The sequence below is a fragment of the Schistocerca americana genome, chromosome 6 (genome assembly GCF_021461395.2).
Source record: "Schistocerca americana isolate TAMUIC-IGC-003095 chromosome 6, iqSchAmer2.1, whole genome shotgun sequence".
Classification (NCBI taxonomy): domain Eukaryota; kingdom Metazoa; phylum Arthropoda; class Insecta; order Orthoptera; family Acrididae; genus Schistocerca; species Schistocerca americana.
In genome coordinates, this window is record NC_060124.1 from 455449940 (window position 1) to 455472153 (window position 22214).

At 43.8% G+C, this 22214-nt stretch overlaps 1 protein-coding gene across 1 annotated transcript in view; it reads right to left on the reverse strand.

Annotated features, from left to right (window-relative positions):
• LOC124620205 (aminoacylase-1-like) overlaps window positions 1-22214 on the reverse strand; it is a 121318-nt gene that overhangs the window by 12878 nt on the left and 86226 nt on the right. The window contains exons 3-6 of the mRNA XM_047146872.1: window positions 21988-22159; window positions 16640-16786; window positions 7738-7925; window positions 5777-6006 (exon numbers count right to left, since the gene is read on the reverse strand). Coding sequence (XP_047002828.1) covers window positions 5777-6006; window positions 7738-7925; window positions 16640-16786; window positions 21988-22159 — 737 coding nt within the window. The remainder of the gene's footprint in view (window positions 1-5776; window positions 6007-7737; window positions 7926-16639; window positions 16787-21987; window positions 22160-22214) is intronic.

Here is a 22214-nt window from a genome sequence, read left to right on the forward strand (position 1 = left end):
TGAAAATTATCAGGACACCCTAACATAATCTAGAACTGTCCTCTATATGCCACCTATACAAAAGGAGGCGTGGAGTGCTATATTGTCAGCAGAGAAACAGTGTGGTAGAAGAAGATCTCGGTTACTTCGAACCTGCATTAATCTTTGGATTTCGCTTCAGTAACACATCAGTCAGGATCATGTCAACCCATCTAAAGCTGCCCACGTCGATTGTTACTGGTCCGATTGTCGATTGGAAACGCGAAGTTCGAATATAATGAATTTTCTTGAGACAGAGAAGCTGCTGTCGATGCATCAGCACGGCTTTAGAAAGCATCGCTCCTGCGAAACGCAACTTGACCTTTTTTCACATGATATCTTGCGAAACATGGATGAAGGGTATCAGACGGATGCCATATTCCCTGACTTCCGGAAAGCGTTTGACTCGGTGCCCCACTGCAGACTCCTAATTAAGGTACAAGCATATGGGATTGGTTCCCAAGTATGTGAGTGGCTCGAAGAGTACTTAAGTAATAGAACCCAGTACGTTGTCCTAGATGGTGAGTGTTAATCGGAGGTGAGGGTATGATCTGGAGTGCCCCAGGGACGTGTGGTAGGTCTGCTGTTGTTTTCTATCTACATAAATGATCTTTTGGATAGGGTGGATAGCAATGTGCGGCTGTTTGCTGATAATGCTGTGGTGTACGGGAAGGTGTCGTCGTTGAGTGACTGTTGGAGGATACAAGATGACATGGACAGGATTTGTGACTGGTGTAAAGAATGGCAGCTAACTCTACATATAGATAAATGTAAATTAATGCAGATGGATAGGAAAAAGAATCTTGTAGTGATTGAATACTCCATTAGTAGTGTAGCGCTTGACACAGTCACGTCGATTAAATATTTGGGCGTAACATTGCAGAGCGATATGAAGTGGGACAAGCATGTAATGGCAGTTGTGGGGAAGGCGGATAGTCGTCTTGGTTCAATGGTAGAATTGTGGGAAGATGTAGTTCGTCTGTAAAGGAGACCGCTTATAAAACACTAATACGACCTATTCTTGAGTACTACTCGAGCGTATGGGATCCCTATCAGGTCGGATTGAGGGAGGACATAGAAGCAATTCAGAGGCGGGCTGCTAGACTTGTTACTGGTAGGTCTGATCACCACGCGAGTGTTACGGAAATGCTTCAGGATCTCGGGTGGGAGTATCTAGAGGAAAGGAGGCATTCTTTTCGTGCATCGCTACTGAGGAAATTTAGAGAACCAGCATTTGAGGCCGGCTGCAGTACAATTTTACTGCCACCAACATACATTTCTCGGAAAGACTACAAAGATAAGATAACAGAGATTAGGGCTCGTACAGAGGCATATAGGCAGTCATTTTTCCCTCGTTGTGGTTGGGAGTGGAACAGGGAGAGAAGATTCTAGTTGTGGTACGAGGTACCCCCAGCCACACACCGTAAGGTGGATTGCGGAGTATGTATGTAGATGTAGGTGTAGAATCACAGCTGAACCGAGACCAGGCAGTCCTGGTGTAGCGAATGAAATTCCCCGTCGAGCATTGTGGGGGATGGTTGTAAAAAGTTGCATGAAATCAGAATGAAGAATAACTCGTGAGTTGCAAAGTGTTACCAGCAGGCCGGCCGTTGTGGCCGAGCGTTTCTAGGCGCTTCAGTCTGGAAGCGTGAGACCACTACGTTCGCAGGTTCGAATCCTGCCTCGGACATGGATGTGTGCGATGTCCTAAGGTCAGTTAGGTTTAAGTAATTCTAAGTCCTAGGGGACTGATGACCTCAAATGTTAAGTCCCATAGCGCTCAGAGCCATTTGAACCATTTTTTGTTACCAGGAGTCCAGCAGTACAGTTAGCACAAAGACTGTGCTTAGGAAGTTAATAAGAAGGGGGTAAAATGGTCGAGCATCTCATTGTAAACCACATATATCTGTGGTCACCGTTCGGTGTTGTGTACAGAGAGAGATGCCACTCGACTTAGACGAGTGATTTGGAATGATAGATCACACTGTATTCTGTGACAGTCCAATGGAACCGTTTGGATTTGACCATTGCCTGGAGAAGGTTACCCGCCATCATGTGCAGCGCAATCAGTGAAGTACGGAGGCGCTGACGCTACGGTACGGGAGTATTTTTCGTCACGGTTAGGGTGCAGTTCTCTTACTGAACTTAAGAAAACGCTGAATCCCGAAGGATAAGGACACACTGTACTCGCTACAGTAGATGAACAGTTCGGAAACGATGGATGATTATTTGAATCTTTACGACCACTCATAATGTCAGAAAGTACCATCTGTGGCGCGTGTCATTTGTCTACAATAAAATTCATGACATGTGGTGGCCTACACAGGCTCCTTAAATGAACCAAGTAGAGAACATTTGGGATGAGACAGAAAGTCGACTTCGCTACTGATCGGAGCGTCCAACATCACTACCATCTCTGGTTTCGGGTCTTGGGGAATAATGGACTGCCACTGATCCGCTGACGTTCAGACGTCTCACTGAATTTTTCCCCACGGGAGTTCCTGCAGTTATCAGGGTGAAGGTTGCGCACATCCCATACTGTTGTCCACTAGTCGGCGTTCCAATACTTTTGGTCAGATAGTATGTTATCATTGAGGGGCATGTCGAGATATGAGCCGCCATCACTAAGGAGTTTCCCCTCAATGCGCTTTCAGACAAGTGGTGTAAAATAATTAGTACTGCAGGGTAGTGTCTAGTATGACGATGATTCAAATGGACTCTTGCTAGGAGTCAGGAATTCATTGAGGCTTACGCTGGTACGTTTCGATTCAGTCGTCGGCGAGCAATGTTTGCGTGCTGTTGACAATGGCTAGTCGGCCGAATCGCGATTAGCTTTTCAATGCTTTTATGAACTGATTGAAATAGTCTTGATAGTAAAATTATTGGTTTCACACGTAGGAATTTCCTAGCAAGGGAATACTCGTACATACATTGCACGTCTAAAAGTTTTTGTGGATACTGTTATCAAACATACAAAAGTGAAGATACAAACATAATAACTTCATTCGCCTGCAGGAAGCTGTCAGCCAATTTTCTTTCGGGATCGACAGCTGCAACGTCACATCTTTGAATGTTCGTCATTATATGCGACACACAACCGTGGACTGTGAGCGTGGTAATCGTCGAGAGTGCTCCGAATTGAACTTGCAGCAGTGGTGCCCACCTAGTCTCCTTAAGCTTTCATAAAATAGTTCTCCTAGCATTAAGCAGGAATGGCTAGAGGACAACTGTAAGGATTCAGAACAATATCTCACTAGGGGAAAGATAGATAAAGCCTACAGGAAAATTAAAGAGGCCTTTGGGGAAGAGAGAAGCAGCTGTATCTATATACAAAGCTGAGACGGTAAACCAGCCCTAAGCAATGAAGTAGAAGACTAAAGGTGGAGGAATATGTAGAGTTTCTATACAAAGACGATGAACTTGAAAGCAATATTATAGAAAGGACAGTGGGCGTAGGTGAGTGTGGGATGGGAGATACGATACTGCAGGAAGAATTTGAAAAAGCTATAAAACATTAAAGTCGAAACAGTGCTCGGGACTAGACGATATTCCGCCAGAACTAATGACAGCCTTTTCCATCTGGTGTACAAGATGCATCAGACAGGTGAAATGCCCTCCGGCTCACCGAGGAATGGAGTAATTCTAATTCCAAAGAAATCAGTAGCTGACAGGTGTGAAAATTACTGAACTCTCTGTTTAATAAGTCATGGTTGCAAAATACTAAAACTAATTCCTTACAGAAGAAAGAAAAAACTGATAGAGGTAGACCTCGGAGAAGATCAGTTTGTATTCCGGAGAAATGTAGGAAGGTACGTTAAGGAAACGCAAACCTACATTTATAGCTTTTGTAGATTCAGAAAAAGCTTTTGACAATGTTGACTAGAGTACTATCTTTGAAATTCTGAAAGTAGCAGGGCTAAAATACAGGGAGCGAAAGGTTATTTACAACTTGTACAGAAACCATACGGCAGTTATAAGAGCCGAGGGGCATGAAAGGGAAGCAGTTGTAGGGAAAGGAGTGAGACAGGGTTGTAACCTACCCTCGATGTTATTCAATACGTACTGAACAACCAGTAAAGGAATCTAAAGAAAAATTTGGAGTAGGAATTAAAGTTCAGGGAGGCGAAATAAAAACTCTGAGGTTTGCCGATGACATTGCCATCTTGTTGGAGACAACAAAAGACTTCAGGGACCAGTTGAACAGAATTGACAGTGTACTGGAAAGAGTATATAAGGTGAATATCAACAGAAGTAAAACAGGGATAATTAATGTATTCGAATTAAATCAGTTGATGCAAAGGGATCAGATTAGGAAACGAGACACTTAAAGCAGCAGATGCGTTTTGATATTTGGGCAGCAAAGTAACTGATGATGGGCAAAGTAGAAAGGACGTAAAGTGTACACCGGCAATGGCAAGAAAAGCATTTCTAAAGAAGAGAAGTTTGTTAACATCAAATATAGATTTAAGTGTTAGAAAGTCTTTTCTGAAGGTATTGGTCTGGAGTGTAGTCATGTATGGACGTGAAACGTAGACGAGTAACAGTTTAGTTAAGGGAGAACAGAAGCTTTTGAAATGTGGTGCTACAGAAGAATGCAGAAGATTAGACGCGTAAGTCACATAACTAATGAGGAAGTACTAAACAGAATTGGGGAGGCAAGAAATTTGTGGCACAACTTGACCAAAAGAATGGATCGGTTGACAGCACTCATTCTCAGACATCACGGGATCACCAGTTTAGTATTGGAGGGAATTGCCGGATGTGAATATTCAAGATGCAAACCAAGAGCGGAATACACTAAACAAATTCAGAAACATGCGGGTTGCAGTGGTTTTTCGGGGATGAAGAGGCTCCCAGAGGATTGAGTAGCATGGATAGCAGCATCAAACCAGCCTTCGGACTGAAGATGACAATAAGAATGGTATTAAAGTCTGCAGTATTTTATATACATGATGCTTTCTCTTTATATACAAATTGTAGAGCGCTAATGGGGGAAAAATTTATCCCGTACCAATTTTTCCTGAATTAAGTCCTTAATCAAATGGTTCAAATGGCTCTGAACACTATGGGACTTAACACCTGAGGTCATCAGCTCCTATAACTTAGAACTACTTACACCCAACTAGCCTAAGGACATCACACACATCCATGCCCGAGGGAGGATTCGAACTTGCGACCATAGCAGTAGCGCGTTTCCGGTCTGAAGCGCCTAGAACCGCTCGGCCACCGCGGCCGGCTAACTTTTTAATCATTTGATACTAAAATGCTACTCGTCGGTAAGTCTGTTACGGTCGATTCGAAGACGGTGTATCAACGGTTATTTTCCTGTGTCGAAATGGTATTACCGGTCCAACATATTACGTCTGTTCCGTAAAGATTGAACCAAGATTTCCATCATCATGTTTAGCAATGTGCAGAGAAATCTTCAGTGTGTGTGTGCGTGTGTGTGTGTGTGTGTGTGTGTGTGTGTGTGTGTGTGTGTGTGTGTGTGTGCGCACTCTGATGTGACAACTGCTCTGCATGACGAAGAATTTTTTTTAATTTTTTGATTTTTTTTAACGTAGCTTTCAGCTTGCAAGTAATCTTGTTATGTTTTTCATAGCTGCCTTCTGATTTTCAGATAATGAGCTACTGATTTCATTGCCGCTAGGTGTAGGAGGAAAATGTGTGCTACAGAGAATGCCCTACGTTAGCGTAATGACTTAAAAATATTACCCGTAGGCGCGAGACTTCCAGCGCATATTTAATGTTTACTTACAGTTTTTCGGTAGCTTTCTGGAAGGCTGTCCACCACTTGTTGTCTGCGCCGATAAGAGTGGTTGGTACCTTATCTTGCTTTGCCAAAAACTCGAGCTCAACTCCTTCTCCAGCATCTGAGCACCATTGCCAGATCTTCTCCTCCAGCTTGTCGAAGTCCATCAGTGGATTGATGCGCAAGTCGAACACTGCAGACATCTCGGGTGGGATTACGTTCAGTGCAGACCCTCCCTGGTAATCAAACAGTTATCTCAGGGATGTTGTGCTCTTCAAATACTCATCACCCTGCTGCACGTCTGCTGACAAGTACGATGCTAAATGTTTAGATTATTCGATGTTTATAGTTGTAGGGGAAGGAGTAGAAGAAAGGATTACGGAAGAATATGGGCTTAGTACTAGGAATCAGAGAGGAGAAAAACTAATTGAGTTCTGGAATAAATTTCAGCAAGTAATAGCGAATACTCTGTTCAAGGATAACAAGAAGAGGAGATATGCTTGTAAAAGGTTATACGGAAAGATTTCAGTTAGATTAGCTTCCGAAATCAGGTACTGGAATGTCCTGCGTACCCAAGAGCAGATACAGACTCAGATCACAACTTAGTAGTGATGAAAAGTATGTTGAAGTTTAAGAGACTAGTCAGTTAGAATTTACAAAAATCACTTTAGAAAATTAATGTTTTTCTAAATCTGAAAGCATGTTCCATAGTACAACATGGTTATGTACCTATATGAAGTCGTAACTAAAGTGTTTCCACTTTATTTCTTTTGCTAGGACATAACGGGAACACACAATAAAAAAATGTTTCAAATGGCTCTGAGCACTATGGGACTTAACATCTGAGGTCATCAGTCCCCTAGAACTTAGAACTACTTAAACCTAACTAGCCTAAGGACATCAAACACATCCATGCACGAGGCAGGATTCGAACCTGCGACCGTAGCGGTCGCTCGGTTCCAGACTGCAGCGCCTAGAACCGCACGGCCACCACAGCCGGCGAACACAAAATAGTTACAACTTTAAATCATACCTTTAGGTAAAACATCGACAACTAGTGAGAGAAGAAGAATAATTGTGCTCCACAACAATTAGTGCGAGGAACATGAAACTTGCGAAGAAAGAAGTTTGTAGCGCGTAGATGTTCTTATGTTTCGTAAGTGAAGTTAAAACGCGACCTGCAGCATGTCACCAGATGAGGAAGCGCAGATGCCAGCCAGAAACTCGAATAACTATTCCTCTGAAGATGCCTTAAAACAGAAAGCTGAAACACATCTGGAATAAATGAAATATATTGCAGCAAAAAAAGTGGGTTTTATTTACAAAACGAATATTTCCATGCTTGCTGCGGATGATGGTGTCGCAAACAAACATGGTATATGTTTTTCAGTTGTAAAACTGGGCGTCATTCTGCAAATGGTCCGATGCGAAGTCTGCTAAAACTGAAATGTCGCCCCGAGAATTCTAATATATCATTATTATAAGAGATGGACTTTATCGACTCCTATACGAGTTTGCACTTAGCTTGGAAAACCAGATTCATTATGAAGGCATCGCTGAAACACATACAGTGTGTGAAATTGGGAAACATTTCTACATAGCTCGTTCGATTAAGTTGTATTAGTACTTATCTACCAAATCACACTGGCTATAATAGACATTCTCAGATTGCAAAAGAAAATGTGTTTGAATAATTAATTTTTAGAATTGCTTGTGGTAGCAGTTTTTTTCGGAAGGCATCTGATAGTGGCTTCCGGAGCAGGATACGAAAATTTTGTCCGAGAAATGCGGTTAAAATCCGAAAACCAGATGTCATTCTGATAGTTACTTGAATGGTTAAAGCATGAAGAGAATTTCTTTTATTTTTTCTTTGCATAAAATTAGAGAAGTAATGGATTTTTGTTGATTTCAAATGGGATCATTTCACACAGAAGCCTTTGTTGGCATTCTGAGTGTGTGTTTCGTACCTCGACTATGGTGAGATTCGTGCTGGTGACGTCGGCCATCCATAGGTTGGGATCTTGCTGTAGTTTGTCCAGCTCTTCTTGGCGGAAGTCCATGAAGCGATCCAGGACGACCCGCAGTTTTTCTCCAGGAGTTCCAGGCACGGGGATGGAGCCATGTCCAGTGAATCCTCGGCAGCGCACTTTGACTTCTGGGAATCAGAAAAGTGTTGCTGTACAATTCGCACAACCAGATAATACAGGTTGGGAGTGCACGGAAAATTACATTCTATAGTTAAAAGTAGATCTATTTCCAAAGAATCAGACCATTGTTCGGAACGGAACGCTTCGTTAACGTGGAAAGTATTTACTGAGGTTAACGAAGGCAATGTTGGCCCTATGTACTTGACGATGCCCTTTAGCTACACTGTCTAAAGGATCGTCCTAAGAAATGCCAAATTAAGATCAGCCTGAAGATGCCTAAATAGGTGAAACGCGTGGTTGATAAATAAAAAAACTAAAATTTCAACCAAGACTGTTTTCAACTAATACTATCAAACACTGGTTTGCTGATTTATGCCACAGACTGGAATAATGCCACAGATTGTAACAAACTACGGAGCTGATCAACTTGGTACTCAAAACGAGTCATTACACTATTGCAGAAACAACGAAACCAGTATGACAAATTTAAACTAACGCAAAACCTCCAAGATTGGCTACCTTTTAAAGAAGCTCGAACATCGATACGAGATGTTTATAATAGATTCCACAACAAAACGTTGTCTCGAAAGCTGGCAGAAAATCCAAAGAGATTCTGGTCGTATGTAAAGTATGCTAGCGGTAAGGCACAATCGATCACTTTGCTGCGCGATAGCAGTGGAAATACTACCGATGACAGTGTGCTACAGAGATACTAAACGCAGCCTTCCGAAATTCCTTCACCAAAGAAGACGAAGTAAATATTACAGAATTCGAATCAAAAACAGCTGCCAACATGAAGTAGATAACATTGGAGTAGTCAAGCAGCTTAAATCACTTAATAAAAGCAAGTCTTAAAATCCATATTGTATACCAATTAGTCTCCTTTCAGAGCATGCTGATGCAACAGCTCCTTACTTAACAATCATATACAACCGCTTGCTCGACAAAATCTCCGTACCCAAAGACTGGACAGTGGCACAGGTTACACTAACATTCAAGAAAGGCAGTAGGGATAATCCCCTTCATTAATCCATTTGAGCAGCAAGATTTTGGAAGGTACATTGTGTTCGAACACTATGAATTACCTCGAAGAGAACGGACTATTGGCACACAGTCAACACGGATTTGGAAAACATCGTTCTTGTGAAACACAACCAGGTGGTTACTCACACAAAGTGCTATGGACAAGGGTTTTCAAATCGATTCCGTATTTATAGATGTCCAGAAGGCGTTTGACACTGTACCTCACAAGCGGCTTGTAGTGAAATCGCGTGCTTATGGAATATCGTTCAGTTACGTGACTGGGTTCGTGATTTCCTGTCAGACAGATTGCAGTTCACAATAAGTGACGGAACGTCATCGAGTAAAACAGATGTGATTTCAGGCGTTCCCCAAGGTAGTGTTACAAGCCCTCTGCTGGTCCTTATTTATACAAACGGTTAGAAGACAATCTGAGCAGCCGTCTAAGGTTGTTTGGTGATGATTATATCGTTTATCGTCTAGTAAAGTCATCATAAAATCAGAAGAATCTGCAAAACGATTTAGATAAGGTATCGATATAATGCGAAAATTGGCAATTGACCCTAAATGATGAAAAGTGTGAGGTCGTCTGCAGGAGTGCTAAAAGAAATACGTTGAACTTCGGTTACACGATAAATCGGTCATATCTAAAGGCCGTAAATTCTACTAAATACCTAGGAATTACAATTACAAAAAACTTACTTTGGAAAGAACACACAGAAAATGTTATGCAGAAGATGAATCAACGACTATGTTTTGTTGGCAGAACGCTTAGAACATGCAACAGATTAACTAGAGAGACTGCCTACACTACACTTGTCCATCCTCTTTTGCAGTGCTGCTCCGCGGTGTGGGATCCTCCGTTTGCTGTCCTTAGCAGATAGGATACACAATTAACGGACTACATCGAGGAAGTTCAAAGAAGAGCAGTACTTCTTGTATTATCGAGAAATCTGGTATCGGTCTTCTCCATATCTATTACTGAAGTAACCTCTAATCGACGAGTGATGAAACTCACTTTGCAACACCAATGTTTAATATCGATATAGAAATCAGAACTCCTATACAACGTCCGTGGGTGAATGTTCACACAATTTCAGTAAAAACAGAAAAGCCTCTCCAAGATGTTGCCTGAGCTGCGCCAGTTTCGTAGCAGGCGGCGGATCAGGAGGACCCGAGAATGATCGACGTTAGTATTCAACCTGAGGGTAATTCCTGGAATTCGGGTGTCAGCAGTTGTCAGAGATGACGGCTAGGAAGATGATGGCTGCCGGAGAGACGACAGTACTTCCGGGACGTCGGGCGTCGGCATATATCGGAGGTGATCGCTGTGTGGACGACAGCTGCCGGTGGGAAGACGTGAGGCGTGGCGTGGCACCATGCGCTGGTAGACGGAGATCCTGCGTGGCGTCAGCAACAGGTGCTTCACGGCGTGGGCGACGACTCCGGACGTCGAGTTGCTGATGTGGCAGGCGTGAAGCCCTGATACGCAACTGCTCCAGCATTTGTTTCTTTGTTATTTCATCCCCTCTCGTCCCCATGTGGGCGGGGGATTCGGCTGGCAGCGGTACATTCAACCTCCGCTTCAGCCAGCAAACATCAGACACAGATTTAGCTGTTGAACACAAAACAAGGAGACGTATTTACCGCGAATTTAATGTTTTAAAGACGGCGTTAAGGTAGAACGTAAGAAACAGTGCTGCCTTCTTCTTCTTCTTCTTTATCGTCGCCTTGTCCCACGTCAAGTAGGGTCGGCGTTGCTCTTCTGGATCCTCCTCCTCCACAATACTCTATCCATTGCCTCTTCCTTCTTCCATCCTTTCTCCCTTAGGTCCCCGTATATCTTATCCTTCCACCTCATCTTCGGTCTTCCTCTCCTTCTCGCTCCTTCAATCTTTATATCTTCAATTCTGTTTCCGGTATACTCTTCCCCTTTTCTCTGTAAGTGTCCGTACCACTTTAATCTGCTCTCTTGTATATTTTTCCCTATGGGTCCCACTTTCACAGCTCCTCTAACAAATTCATTTCTAATCCTGTCCTTCATTGTTACCCCACACATCCACCTCAGCATCCTCATTTCCGCCACTTCCATCTTCCTTTCCTGGACTACTCTGATTGGCCGTGTCTCTGCCCCGTATATCATAGCAGGCCTTACCACCGACTTGTACACTTTCCCTTGCCTGCTGCCTTCATGAATAGTTTAAGAACGCTGCAGAAATTTCGACAGACAGCAGGGTTAAAAACACTTCAAGAACACAAAAGACATAATTTTTTTAAAAAGAAAAGCACTGAACACGACAGAAGAGGCACTGACCAATAAAAATGTAACACAGCAAACTATAACTAAAACCTGGAAAAGAACCTGCACTCGGACGGTAAATTGTTGATGAAAAGAAATGTGTGTATGTTTGGAGATAGGAGAGTGGAGGTGACGAGTACTGATGATGAAGACTTTTAATGACATAGGGGTGGCTGTGACGGACAAGGAGAGTGGTGTAGCTGAAATTGCGATCTATTTTGGAAGAAAAAGGGCCGTAGTGCGATAGGGAAGGGAAAAAGGAGAAGGTGTGGTCTGGGTAGAGGACGACGAGGTAGCCCTTCACGTGCGGTAGGGGGGAGGGGAGGAGCTGGATAAGTTGGTTGGATTCAGGTTTGGTACGATGGGTATATGTCGGATTGGAGTTCATGGTCTGGGAGGGAGAGACGGCGAAAATTTCTTCAGGAGAGGACGTCTAGGGCATGCAGGTGGAGGGTTGGTGGGATATATAGGTAGAGGCGCGGCAGCACACTAAGATTCGAAAGGAGGCGGGACACCATAGTATTATTGGAGTCGAGTTTGCTGATGGTGTAGGTTATTTGGAGGCGTTCGATATGATTGAAGAGAGGTGGAATTTGATGATCTGGTAAAGGATCCTTGTGGAGGAAGATGCCGGCCGCTGTGGCCGAGCGGCTCTAGGCGCATCAGGCCGGAACCGCACTGCTGCTACGGTCGCAGGCTAGAATCCTGCCTCGGGCATGGATGTGTGTGATGTCCTTAGGTTGGTTAGGTTTAAGTTGTTCTAAGTCTAGGGGACTGATGACCTCAGATGTTGAGTCCCATAGTGCTTAGAGCCATTTGAACCATTTTGTGGGGTAAGGTAACTGGATGCAGAAAGCGAGGCGGAAGCATGGCGTTAGTGTGTCTGGGTGGTCTTTTAGAACTTGCGTGAGGAGGATATCCACACAACATTTGCATAACAAAGGATGCGACGAATGAGGGATTTGTATGCGTAAAGACATTGGTAGAGTATAGTTCCCATGTTCGACAAGTTAGTAGATTTAGTGAGCTTTCTGTTAGGTGGCGTGTAGGTGAGGGTTAGTTATCTGGGTTTTACTATGGTGAAGTCGTTGAGACAGAAGGCTCCAGCGTGGTCAGGGGCAGAGTAAATAGTCTCCCGCACATGGGTAATCGCGTAGCACTGAAAGGCCACATGGCGTAGAGTAGGGATGTAGTGTGTCGCCTATAGCGCTCACTGCCGCGACAGGCAAGCTGCCTGTCGGAGAGGTTATGGCGCCCGAAGGCTGTGACGGCTGCTGGCGGCTTGCTATTTGCCATGATATATTGGGCTGTATTAGCCTACCACAATATTATTGTACCTGGGAGTGAGGCCGCTTAAGTCATCTTACCTTGAATTTTTATCGTGGCACATCGCTAAGACACGCTGAACCACTTGAAAGTATATGCACAGCTATTTTGAAATTATTCACAGTGCGATGCGCTTACCTTAGTCACCCACGTACTTGTTTACTGTAAGGTCTTCGTGTGTTTCCGATAACGGCCACGGGTGACCAGGTTCAGTAATATCGTGGTCAAGTAGTACCTGGCCTGGAAGCATGCACGTAAGTGTGGTGGCCGAAATGTGCAGGGGGCAGCCCTGCGCTCACCACAGTCTCGGAGTAATCGAGTGACCTCTCGAGCAATGCGAGGTGGGTGGCCCACCCAGCTAGCCACGCGGTCTAGCGCCCTGCTTCCCGAGCGGGAAGGCGGGCAGGTCTCCGGCACGAATCTGCCCGGCGGATTAGTGTCGAGGTCCCGTGTGCCGGCCAGCCTGTGGATCGTTTTTAAGGCGGTTTTCAATCTACCTCGCGAATGCGGGCTGGTTCCTCTGATTCCTCCTCAGTTACACTATGTTGGCGACTGCTGTGCAACCATTACCTACACATACGCGTACATCATTACTCTACTACGCAAACATTTGGGATTACACTCGTGTGGTAGGAGACGTTCCTTGTGGTGGGGGGGGGGGGGGGGGGGGCAATGTAGGTCGAACGGCACAATAACCCTGTCTTCGATGTGGGGCGGCGGTGGGGTGGGTGGACTGCTGTGGCCTGTTGTGGGATTGTGAATCACTGATCTCTACGGCGGGACGAAGCCTCTCCATCGTCTCTAGGTCACTGTTTTAATACACAGTACACAAAGTGAGGTGGAGCTCCATTGTCTACCAGAACAGTTTAGTCCAAAGCGCCTCTCTACCGTAGAGCAGGGGTCTTATTTTGGCGAGGCAGTAACGTTTCTCGCTGCGTGTCCTTGGACCTCGGCGTCAGAGTTGCTCAACACTACGTCGATGTGCAGTACCGACGCCTAACGCCATGTCATGAAAGTAACACTTCTAACAACACATCTCCTGCAGCGCAAAGTCTGAACATCATTCTTATAAAGTTAGGTATATGCTTTCAGGTTACGCTGTCTCAAGTACCGAAAGTTTAATTGTAATTACGTTGTACTTTTATGCACAAATTAAATATTATGTAATTCTGCTGAGGTATATAGTAATGGACGTCGGTAGCGTGGTCCCGCGAAAAAGCATCGTGTATACAAGTTGGAGAAAAATTGGGTCACAGAGTTTTAACCCTGGATAACTGATGCCAGTAGGAACCGAAGTTGCTAATATTATGTAGATCGACTACGCACCACTTTTATATCACGGAAACTTGGCCGCCGGTCGCTATGGTCGAGCGTTTCTAGGCACTTCAGTCCGGAAACACGCGGCTGCTACGGTCGCAGGTTCGAATCCTGCCTCGGGCATGGATGTGTGTGATCTCCTTAGGTTATTTAGGTTTAAGTAGTTCCAAGTCTACGGGACTGATGACCTCAGATGTTAAGTCCCATAGTGCTTATAGCCATTTTTTAAACTTGGCCGTGGGATTGCCCTGTTCCCGTTTGCCGGTTGACGGGCAGCGTTATGGTTGTCGATACACACATACAAACGTCCCTCGCCCCGCCACTGCCCCAACGTGATACGCACACGCGTCGAATAGGTCTTGCTGTTTGTCTTCACCTCACGTCAGAGGCATTCGCATATAAGCTTCGCTTTGGAGCACACACACGTCACCTGCGATTAAGTCATACAGTAAGCATGGTAGTACAGTGAAACTTCCTGGCAGATTAAAACTGTGTGCCCGACCGGGACTCGAACTCGGGATCTTTGCCTTTCGCGGGCAAGTGCTCTACCATCTGAGCTACCGAAGCACGACTCACGCCCGGTACTCACAGCTTTACCTCTGCCAGTACCTCGTCTCCTACCTTCCAAACTTTACAGAAGCTCTCCTGCGAACCTTGCAGAACTATCACTCCTGAAAGAAAGGATATTGCGGAGCCGTGGCTTAGCCACAGCATGGGGGATGTTTCCAGGATGAGATTTTCACTCTGCAGTGGAGTGTGCGCTGATGTGAAACTTTCTGGCAGATTAAAACTGTGTGCCTGACCGGGACTCGAACTCGGGACCTTTGCCTTTCGCGGGCAAGTGCACACAGTTTTAATCTGCCAGGAAGTTTCACATCAGCGCACACTCCGCTGCAGAGTGAAAATCTCATTATGGTAGCACAGTATTTGTTTGAGTAACAACGACATATGGTTTTTGTTTATGGACAAGCCGAAGGTAATGCGCATGAAGCTCGACGGTTGTATGAGAAACGGTACCCAGAAAGACGCCATCCACACCCGCAAACGTTTACAGCTATTCATCGGCGACTTGGCGAAACAGGTTCGTCATCAGGACATCATGGTAATGCTGGAAGACCTCGAACACGACGGGATGCTGCATTTGAAGAGATTGTTCCCGAGCGCTTCGAGGAAGCACCTACGACAGGTACTCGAGCCGTTGGACACGACATGGCGGTCACTCATCGGTTACTCTGGGACGTTTACGGGGATGACGGCCAGCATCGATTTAGCTTCCACCATGGCGAAGACCTAAATCCTGTGGCGGACTATGAACACAGGCTAGCGTTTTGCCGGTGGTTTCTGCGACTTGTTACACGAGATACCGACTTCCCCGCCATTGTGTTGTTTACCGCTGAGTGCACCTACCATTGGGATGGCGTTTACAAAACTCGAAACGTTCATTACTGGGCAATGGGAAATCCTCACGTCACGTACGACCACGGACAGCAGGAACGATTTTCGCTCAACATTTTGGCAGACACTGTTGGTGACCATCTGTTTGGGCCGGTCCGTCCACCTCCTCGACTTATCAGGGCAAACTACTTTCACGTTTTGCAAGAAATTCTACCCGGTCTGCGCCGCGCGGGATTAGCCGAGCGTCTATGGCGTTGCAGTCACGGACTGAGCGGCTGGTCCCGGCTGAGGTTCGAGTCATCCCTCGGGCATGGGTGTGTGTGTTTGTCCTTAGGATACTTTAGGTTGAGTAGTGTGTACGCTTAGGGACTGATGACCCTAGTAGTTAAGTCCCATAAGATTTCACACATTTGAACATTTTTTTTATACCCAGCCTGCTGGAAGGTGTTCCCCTGGACATACGGCTACACATGTGGTTGCAGCATGATGGGGCGCCCGCACATAACAGTCGTGCTATACATGGGTGTTTAAATGAACTATTCGACGGCCGGGTAATTGGCAGAGACGTTCGTAGGACATGGCCCCCGCGATCACCAGACCTCACGCCAGCGGACTTTTGCCTGTGGGGATTCTTCAAGGTTCTAGTTCACTCACTAGGACGCGAACCTCCTAGAAACGAAGAGGAATTAGTGGATCGCATTCAACATGCCACCAGTCACATCAGGGCAATGCCAGGAATCTTTGAAAGAGTTAGGCAAAATACCATTGTCGTTATGAAGCTTGTGTGTCGCGTCAGAGGGTCGCGAGTTAGAGCCCCTGCTTTAAATCAACAATGTCCTAGCAAAAAAAAAAAAAAAGTAAAAGACTTTCTGTTCGTGAACTAACAGCTGTAGACGGGGGTTTCTTCCTGGTACGTCTTATCATGAAACTACAATGGATGTGTCGGGACGCCGGCGAATTCGGCCCCAGGCCCCCGGAGTGGAAGGCTGGCGAGCTACCACCGAGCGTGCGGACCGCCTTGGCTACATCGCGATTTCTGGCAGGCAGAGCATTCGCGGTCATGCATTGTCCGGAGCATCCGGCAACAGGGCAGTTCCGCGGCCAATCGGTAGTAGTTTTGGTTCCTACTGGCTTCAGCTATCCAGGGTTAACATTATATGACACGATTTTTCTGCACCTTGTATATGCATTATCAGTTTGCACGGCGACGAACACACCAATTATATTGTGCATATACGTGAGGCATCACGAGGTTGTTCATATATCGATGTTCTCCTTCAACGACATGCGTGAGGAATCGTATGAGTTCTGTTACATGAGCTATATTGAAAATTTATAGTACACAGGCAATAAGTCAACACTCACTCCATGAGCTCCTTTCGCCATTGGTAACGGCGTATTCCTCCTCAGGCGAAACTGGACCCTCGTCCAGTTCGAAGCCAACGTTCAGCTTATGGAAGTCTTCAGACTGCACGAATTTCTCCATGCCATCTGCGCCTCCTATTTCCTCATCTGAGAAACAGAGATATTTAAAGCACATCATTTTAAGTCGACGCAAACTCAGTCTCGCATAAAGTTATTGTAACAGAAAAGAAAACTGATTATCAATGAGTGCTAGAATTAATGCAAGTAAACAATTTGAGTTAACTTGATAAAAATCATCTAACGAAATTAAACTTTAACCTATTTTACACAAAACATACATAGCAGATTTGTCAAGAATAAATGTGACAGATGAAAGAGATGTAACTAACTTTTTATTCAGTAGCAGTGCATCAAAATTATTAGAATTTAATATGTACAGTACGTCGTTGGATTACAAGTATGAGAGTTAAAACATAAAATAGTCATGTAAGTGGCCAGCTTGTAGCTATGTTTTCACAGAGAAAACGAATACTATTTGTGATTCTTCCTACACGATCTGCACCATGGCGATACGTCGGAAAATGTGAGCCACCTAACATGCAGATAAGCTAAACCAAATCAGTGACAACAGTTTTCAATGCAGTTAAAGAATCCGGCCAAAGGAAGGGCCTTTCATTTACTCTTGAACTCTACTGTACTTTAAATTAGACTTCAGGTCCTTGTAGAGACATGCAACCATTATGAATATAATTACTGGAAACAATTCAAAAAAGCTAGGTGGTTCCTTAAAAACAATCTCTACTTTTTTGTCTGAATTATGCTTATTAACTGTCATGGCGCGCTTAACCCATCACCTGATGACCTAAACAAAAAGACAAAAATAACAGATGTTATGTTACAAATCTTACAGTAACGCAAATTTCTCTTGAGAACAGTTCTATATGAACAATATTAAAAAAGAACACACTTTTTGATGCAGAAATACATACAGTTTTAGAGAGAAATATATGAAACCTTGATGCAGACGTCAAATACTGTCATTACTAATACACAGAATAACAGGTAGCTCCATTATCTGCGCAGTTCGACCCTGACTGTTGAATACGATACAAGCAATGGCCAGCGCCACGTTGTGTGTAGGGAGGGCCGCATGGTCGCGCAGCCGTGTTCATTCACGCTTAAAGAGCGCCACACAAATTCGTGACCAAGGTAAGTACTACATTTACGGTAGGTAATTGAAACCCTCAGCTGCCGACAGGTGTTGTTGATATACCTGGATGGGGACAGCTGAAAGTGTGTGCCCCGACGGGGACTCGAACCCGGAATCTCCTTCTTACATGACAGACGCTATATCCATCCAAGCCACCGAGGACACAGATGAATAGCGCGACTGCACGCTTCCCGTGAGACCCACATTCCCAACTGTCCACAACCTACATACGTAATGCACGTAACAGATATTGGCCCATACACTCATACTCGCGCACACTAAGGCGACGATTCCCGTAAGAGTTCGGGCAAGGTGTGCGCATTCGCACAGACAAAGGTCAATGGCTGGGTAGCCTTTAACTATATATATGAAGACAGTAACTATTCTCGAAAGAACAGATACTATTGATGACCGTGCAGCTTCTCTAGAATAAATGATAATTAATTGAAACCCTCAGCTACCGACAGGTGTATCGAGGTATATCAACAATACCTGTCGGCCGCTGAGGGTTTCAATTAATTATCATTTATTCTAGAGAAGCCGCACGGTCATCAGTGGTATCTGTTTTTTCGAGAACAGTTACTATCTTCGTATATATTACATTTACATAAAAAAACAGTTACTGAACATGCATGTGAGTACACAAAACATTTAAAAAATTGCTTGCTCAACCACAGGCAAAAATTCTATTCTCCCTATAAAAACTCAATTGGCATGTTGCATAAAACCAGTGAATAAAAAACCTTACAAGGATTTCTGTTTGAATACATATGAAAAATTGTCTCTTTTTTCTGTCAGATTTGTAACATAAGATCTGTTACTTTTGTCTTTTTATAATCATCAGATGATTAGTTAAACACGACAGTTAATAAACAAATTCAGAGAAAACCAGTCGCTGGTAACCACACAGACTTTTTAAATTCCTTCAAGCAATTTTATCCATCGTATTTGCATGTGTGTTTAATTATACTGGGTGTCCCAGGGGGAATGGTCAATATTCAAGGATGTGTTAGGAACAACCTTTCGAGGCAAAATGCTCTAGTAAACATGGGCTCTAATAAGCATACTTCAAGAGCTATGAGCTTTTTTCCATCTTCGTTACTGTGAAAAAAACTCTTCTATTGCAAGTTCTTTGCTTTAAATAATTTGAGAGGTGGAAGTATAGATCAAAAAAGGAAAGAAAGTTCAGTAAACGTAGGCTATGAACACTTCTTCATCTTCACTGCTTTGATACACATCTCTTTTATTGAACAGGTGATCGTAGCTCTTAAGGCATGCAATTTTTAGAGCGCATGTTTACTAGACAATTTTTTCTTGTTTTCATCCATACTACCTCCTCCAAATGTACGGAAAGCAAAATTCTTGCATAGAGGAGGGTTGTTTCAAAGAGCTGAAGCTCTTTTGGTGGACTATAAACCGAATTTTATAGTGTAGGGCAGTAATTTTTAACTATTATAGCTCTCAAATTATTACGCTAAGTTAGTGTGTGTGTGTATTTTAATAAAACTGCATATTTTATTCTAAGACAGTGGAAAGAACGTTCAAAGAGGTATCGACATTACACGTATGAAACTTGATGAAATAGTAACAAGATAACAGCGCCGGAAGCTACTGTCCCGTTGTCGGAAGAAGACATCTCACAAACCTAAGCCCTCATGTACCATCTGTAAGCAATCATGTAACCCATGTACGATTTGTGTATATTCCTGAGTCATCAGCCTATGAGCAAATGAATCTTCGGAATATGTACTACTGGTCACTTGAAAATCCAGCCGGGCTGCGATACAACGGAAATACAAATGAATTATTATAATTTTAAGGTGCGAGACTCGGAAACATTCGTTGGAGATTGAGTTGTAACTGCAAGATATCAGTAATTCCAATTTTAATGGCACCCCACTGTCATTCAGGCAATCCAATGAGCAACCAGCAAAGTAAAAACCAGGAAAACAAAGAACAAATGAGATACGGAAAGTGAAGTTCAGGTCGAAGAATTAAAACTTAAATTTTCTGTCGTTCAGTAGAAAGTCGCAAGGGATTTGGAACATTAGGTAAATGGAATGGATCGTGTCTTCAGAAGGGTAATGTAATGCTGTGTAGTAGAATTGAGTGAGGTGGTGATGTGCGAAATGGGTGAAGAAATTAAAAGCCTGAAGTCTTAGATTTGCTGTTTGAGGAGGAAAAATTAATTACAATGGCAGAAGTACCGCGCATATAAAATGGAGACTGACAACGCTACGTAAAGAATCGGTTCCTGGAAAAAGAAATGAGTCAAATCTCACTGTAAGCAAGGCTACTGTCTGTTCATCTCTACAGTGGACTGGCAGGCAAATACGAACTGGCACCTGCTATTATGGTTAGGCCCAAGCATAGATGTTGGAAAGGAAGGTTGGATGTCAGCGTTTAGATTCGGTGATGATAGTGCTATCGTCAATAACGATGAAGAAGAATTATAGAATTTGTTGAATGGGATGAACAGTCTAATGATTACAGATTATGAATTCAGTGTATACCGCAGAAAGACGAAAATAATGAAAGTAGTAGAAATGAGAGCAGCGAGAAATGTAAGATCTCGGTTGGTGAACAATCATGAAGTAGACCAAGTTAAGGAATTCTGCTATCTTGGAGACACCCCGTGATGGACGAAGGAAGAATGACATGAGAAGCAGAAGAAGCAGGCCAACATTAGGAAAAAGTACAATCTTGGCCAAAGGACTATTTTAGTATCAAACATCTGAGTGAAAAAATTCTGAGAATATAAGTTTGGAACATGCAGTCGTATGGTACTGAATATTGTACTGTGGATATACCGGAACAGAAGAAAATCTAAGCGTTTCAGATCTGGTGCTACAGAACGAGGTTGAAAATTAGGTGGAGTATGAAGAGAACAAATTAGGAGATTCACCGCAGAACTAGTACAGAAATGAACTTGCGGAACTCACTTCCGGTTATGATGTTTTAGTTAATGCCTAGAATTCTTAGAATTATTGTTTATTCACAAAATTTTCACTCATAGGCTAGAGTAAATAGCGTCTTTTGACTGTTCATAGTTTGTAATTAATGTTAAACTAGAATCAGAACAAAAAGAACAAAATGTACCACACACAGAGTTACGACCTTTACCAACACTTCATTGTCCTCATTATCATCACTTTCATCAAGCACGTTCTCTGGCTTGAAGTTCAGATAAAACTGTCTGTTCACTTGAGGCATGAAGTCTGGTAGTCTTATTACGTCTATGTGTTTGAAATGTGATCTAGTAGTTTTGTTAATTCTTTGTGTGCCCAAGGTTCATGTTGGGCTTCCACCTAAGTATGTAAGACATCTACAAACTGCTCGGAAATAAATTGTGTACTCCCTCGATGGTTGCCTGCCACGACTCGAGAGTAGAATATGTTATTATAAACAACAGTTCATAGAAACACGTTGAAAGCTTCATCACTGTAAAATTTCTGTGATGGACACTGTTACTACGAACATCAACTATTGGTTTGGCACTGAGGTCAGTAATACTCTTAAAGTTTGTGAAATTGTCTTCCATTTTATAGAGATGAATGCTGAAACCATGGAACGTGAAGTTGTGGTGGGGCGGTAGTTCAGGAGCTTCCAGCTTTTATGAAAAAATGGGCGCTAGTGTACCCAGTGAGCATCCGTGCAGCAGTGAAAATTTGTGGTTTTGGTTCATATGGAAGTGACTATCTGCGAAATCTGTGAGACAACTTTTCGGAAGTGTTCACGCATATACTGTAAAGGATCAATACAGATAAAGTGGGTTCACCGTAAGGTGAACAGATATCAGGAGTATGCATACGTGCTGCAGTCTCAAAATCGATGACTTGTGGTTTTAAGCCCCTCAATTGTGCTGTGACCCTGCATACTCCACTTTGAGCCACATCAGCTCCACTGTGAAGTAGAAGCGAGAATTTGCATTATTCTGTCTAACATACAGATGCCACTAAACACACTCTACTTATTATTGGATGCACTGAACTACGTCTTTCATTCTCTGAAATATGCATAAAAACTGCACATCTCAATTCGGAGATATTCGCAGTGGATCTTGTGTGAATATCCCTCTTATCACATTAATGCGATTGTGAACCGCTGTTTAATGTGGCTTTGCAGATTTATACGGTACCTGGCATCACGGTGATGAGAACGTTTCTGCGCAGCTTGACACCCCGCATCTTCAGACGGCGAACCGCCTCCACGGCCATGATGGCCAGCTGCTTGGTGTCCTGGGCTCCTCTTGCGAAGATCCTCCCCTCCTCGTCCATGTCGGCACCAAACGGGTCGTGCGTCCAATCGTCCTGAAACGGATTGCATTATTTCACAGAGAGATATCCTACTATAGGACAGTGGTTT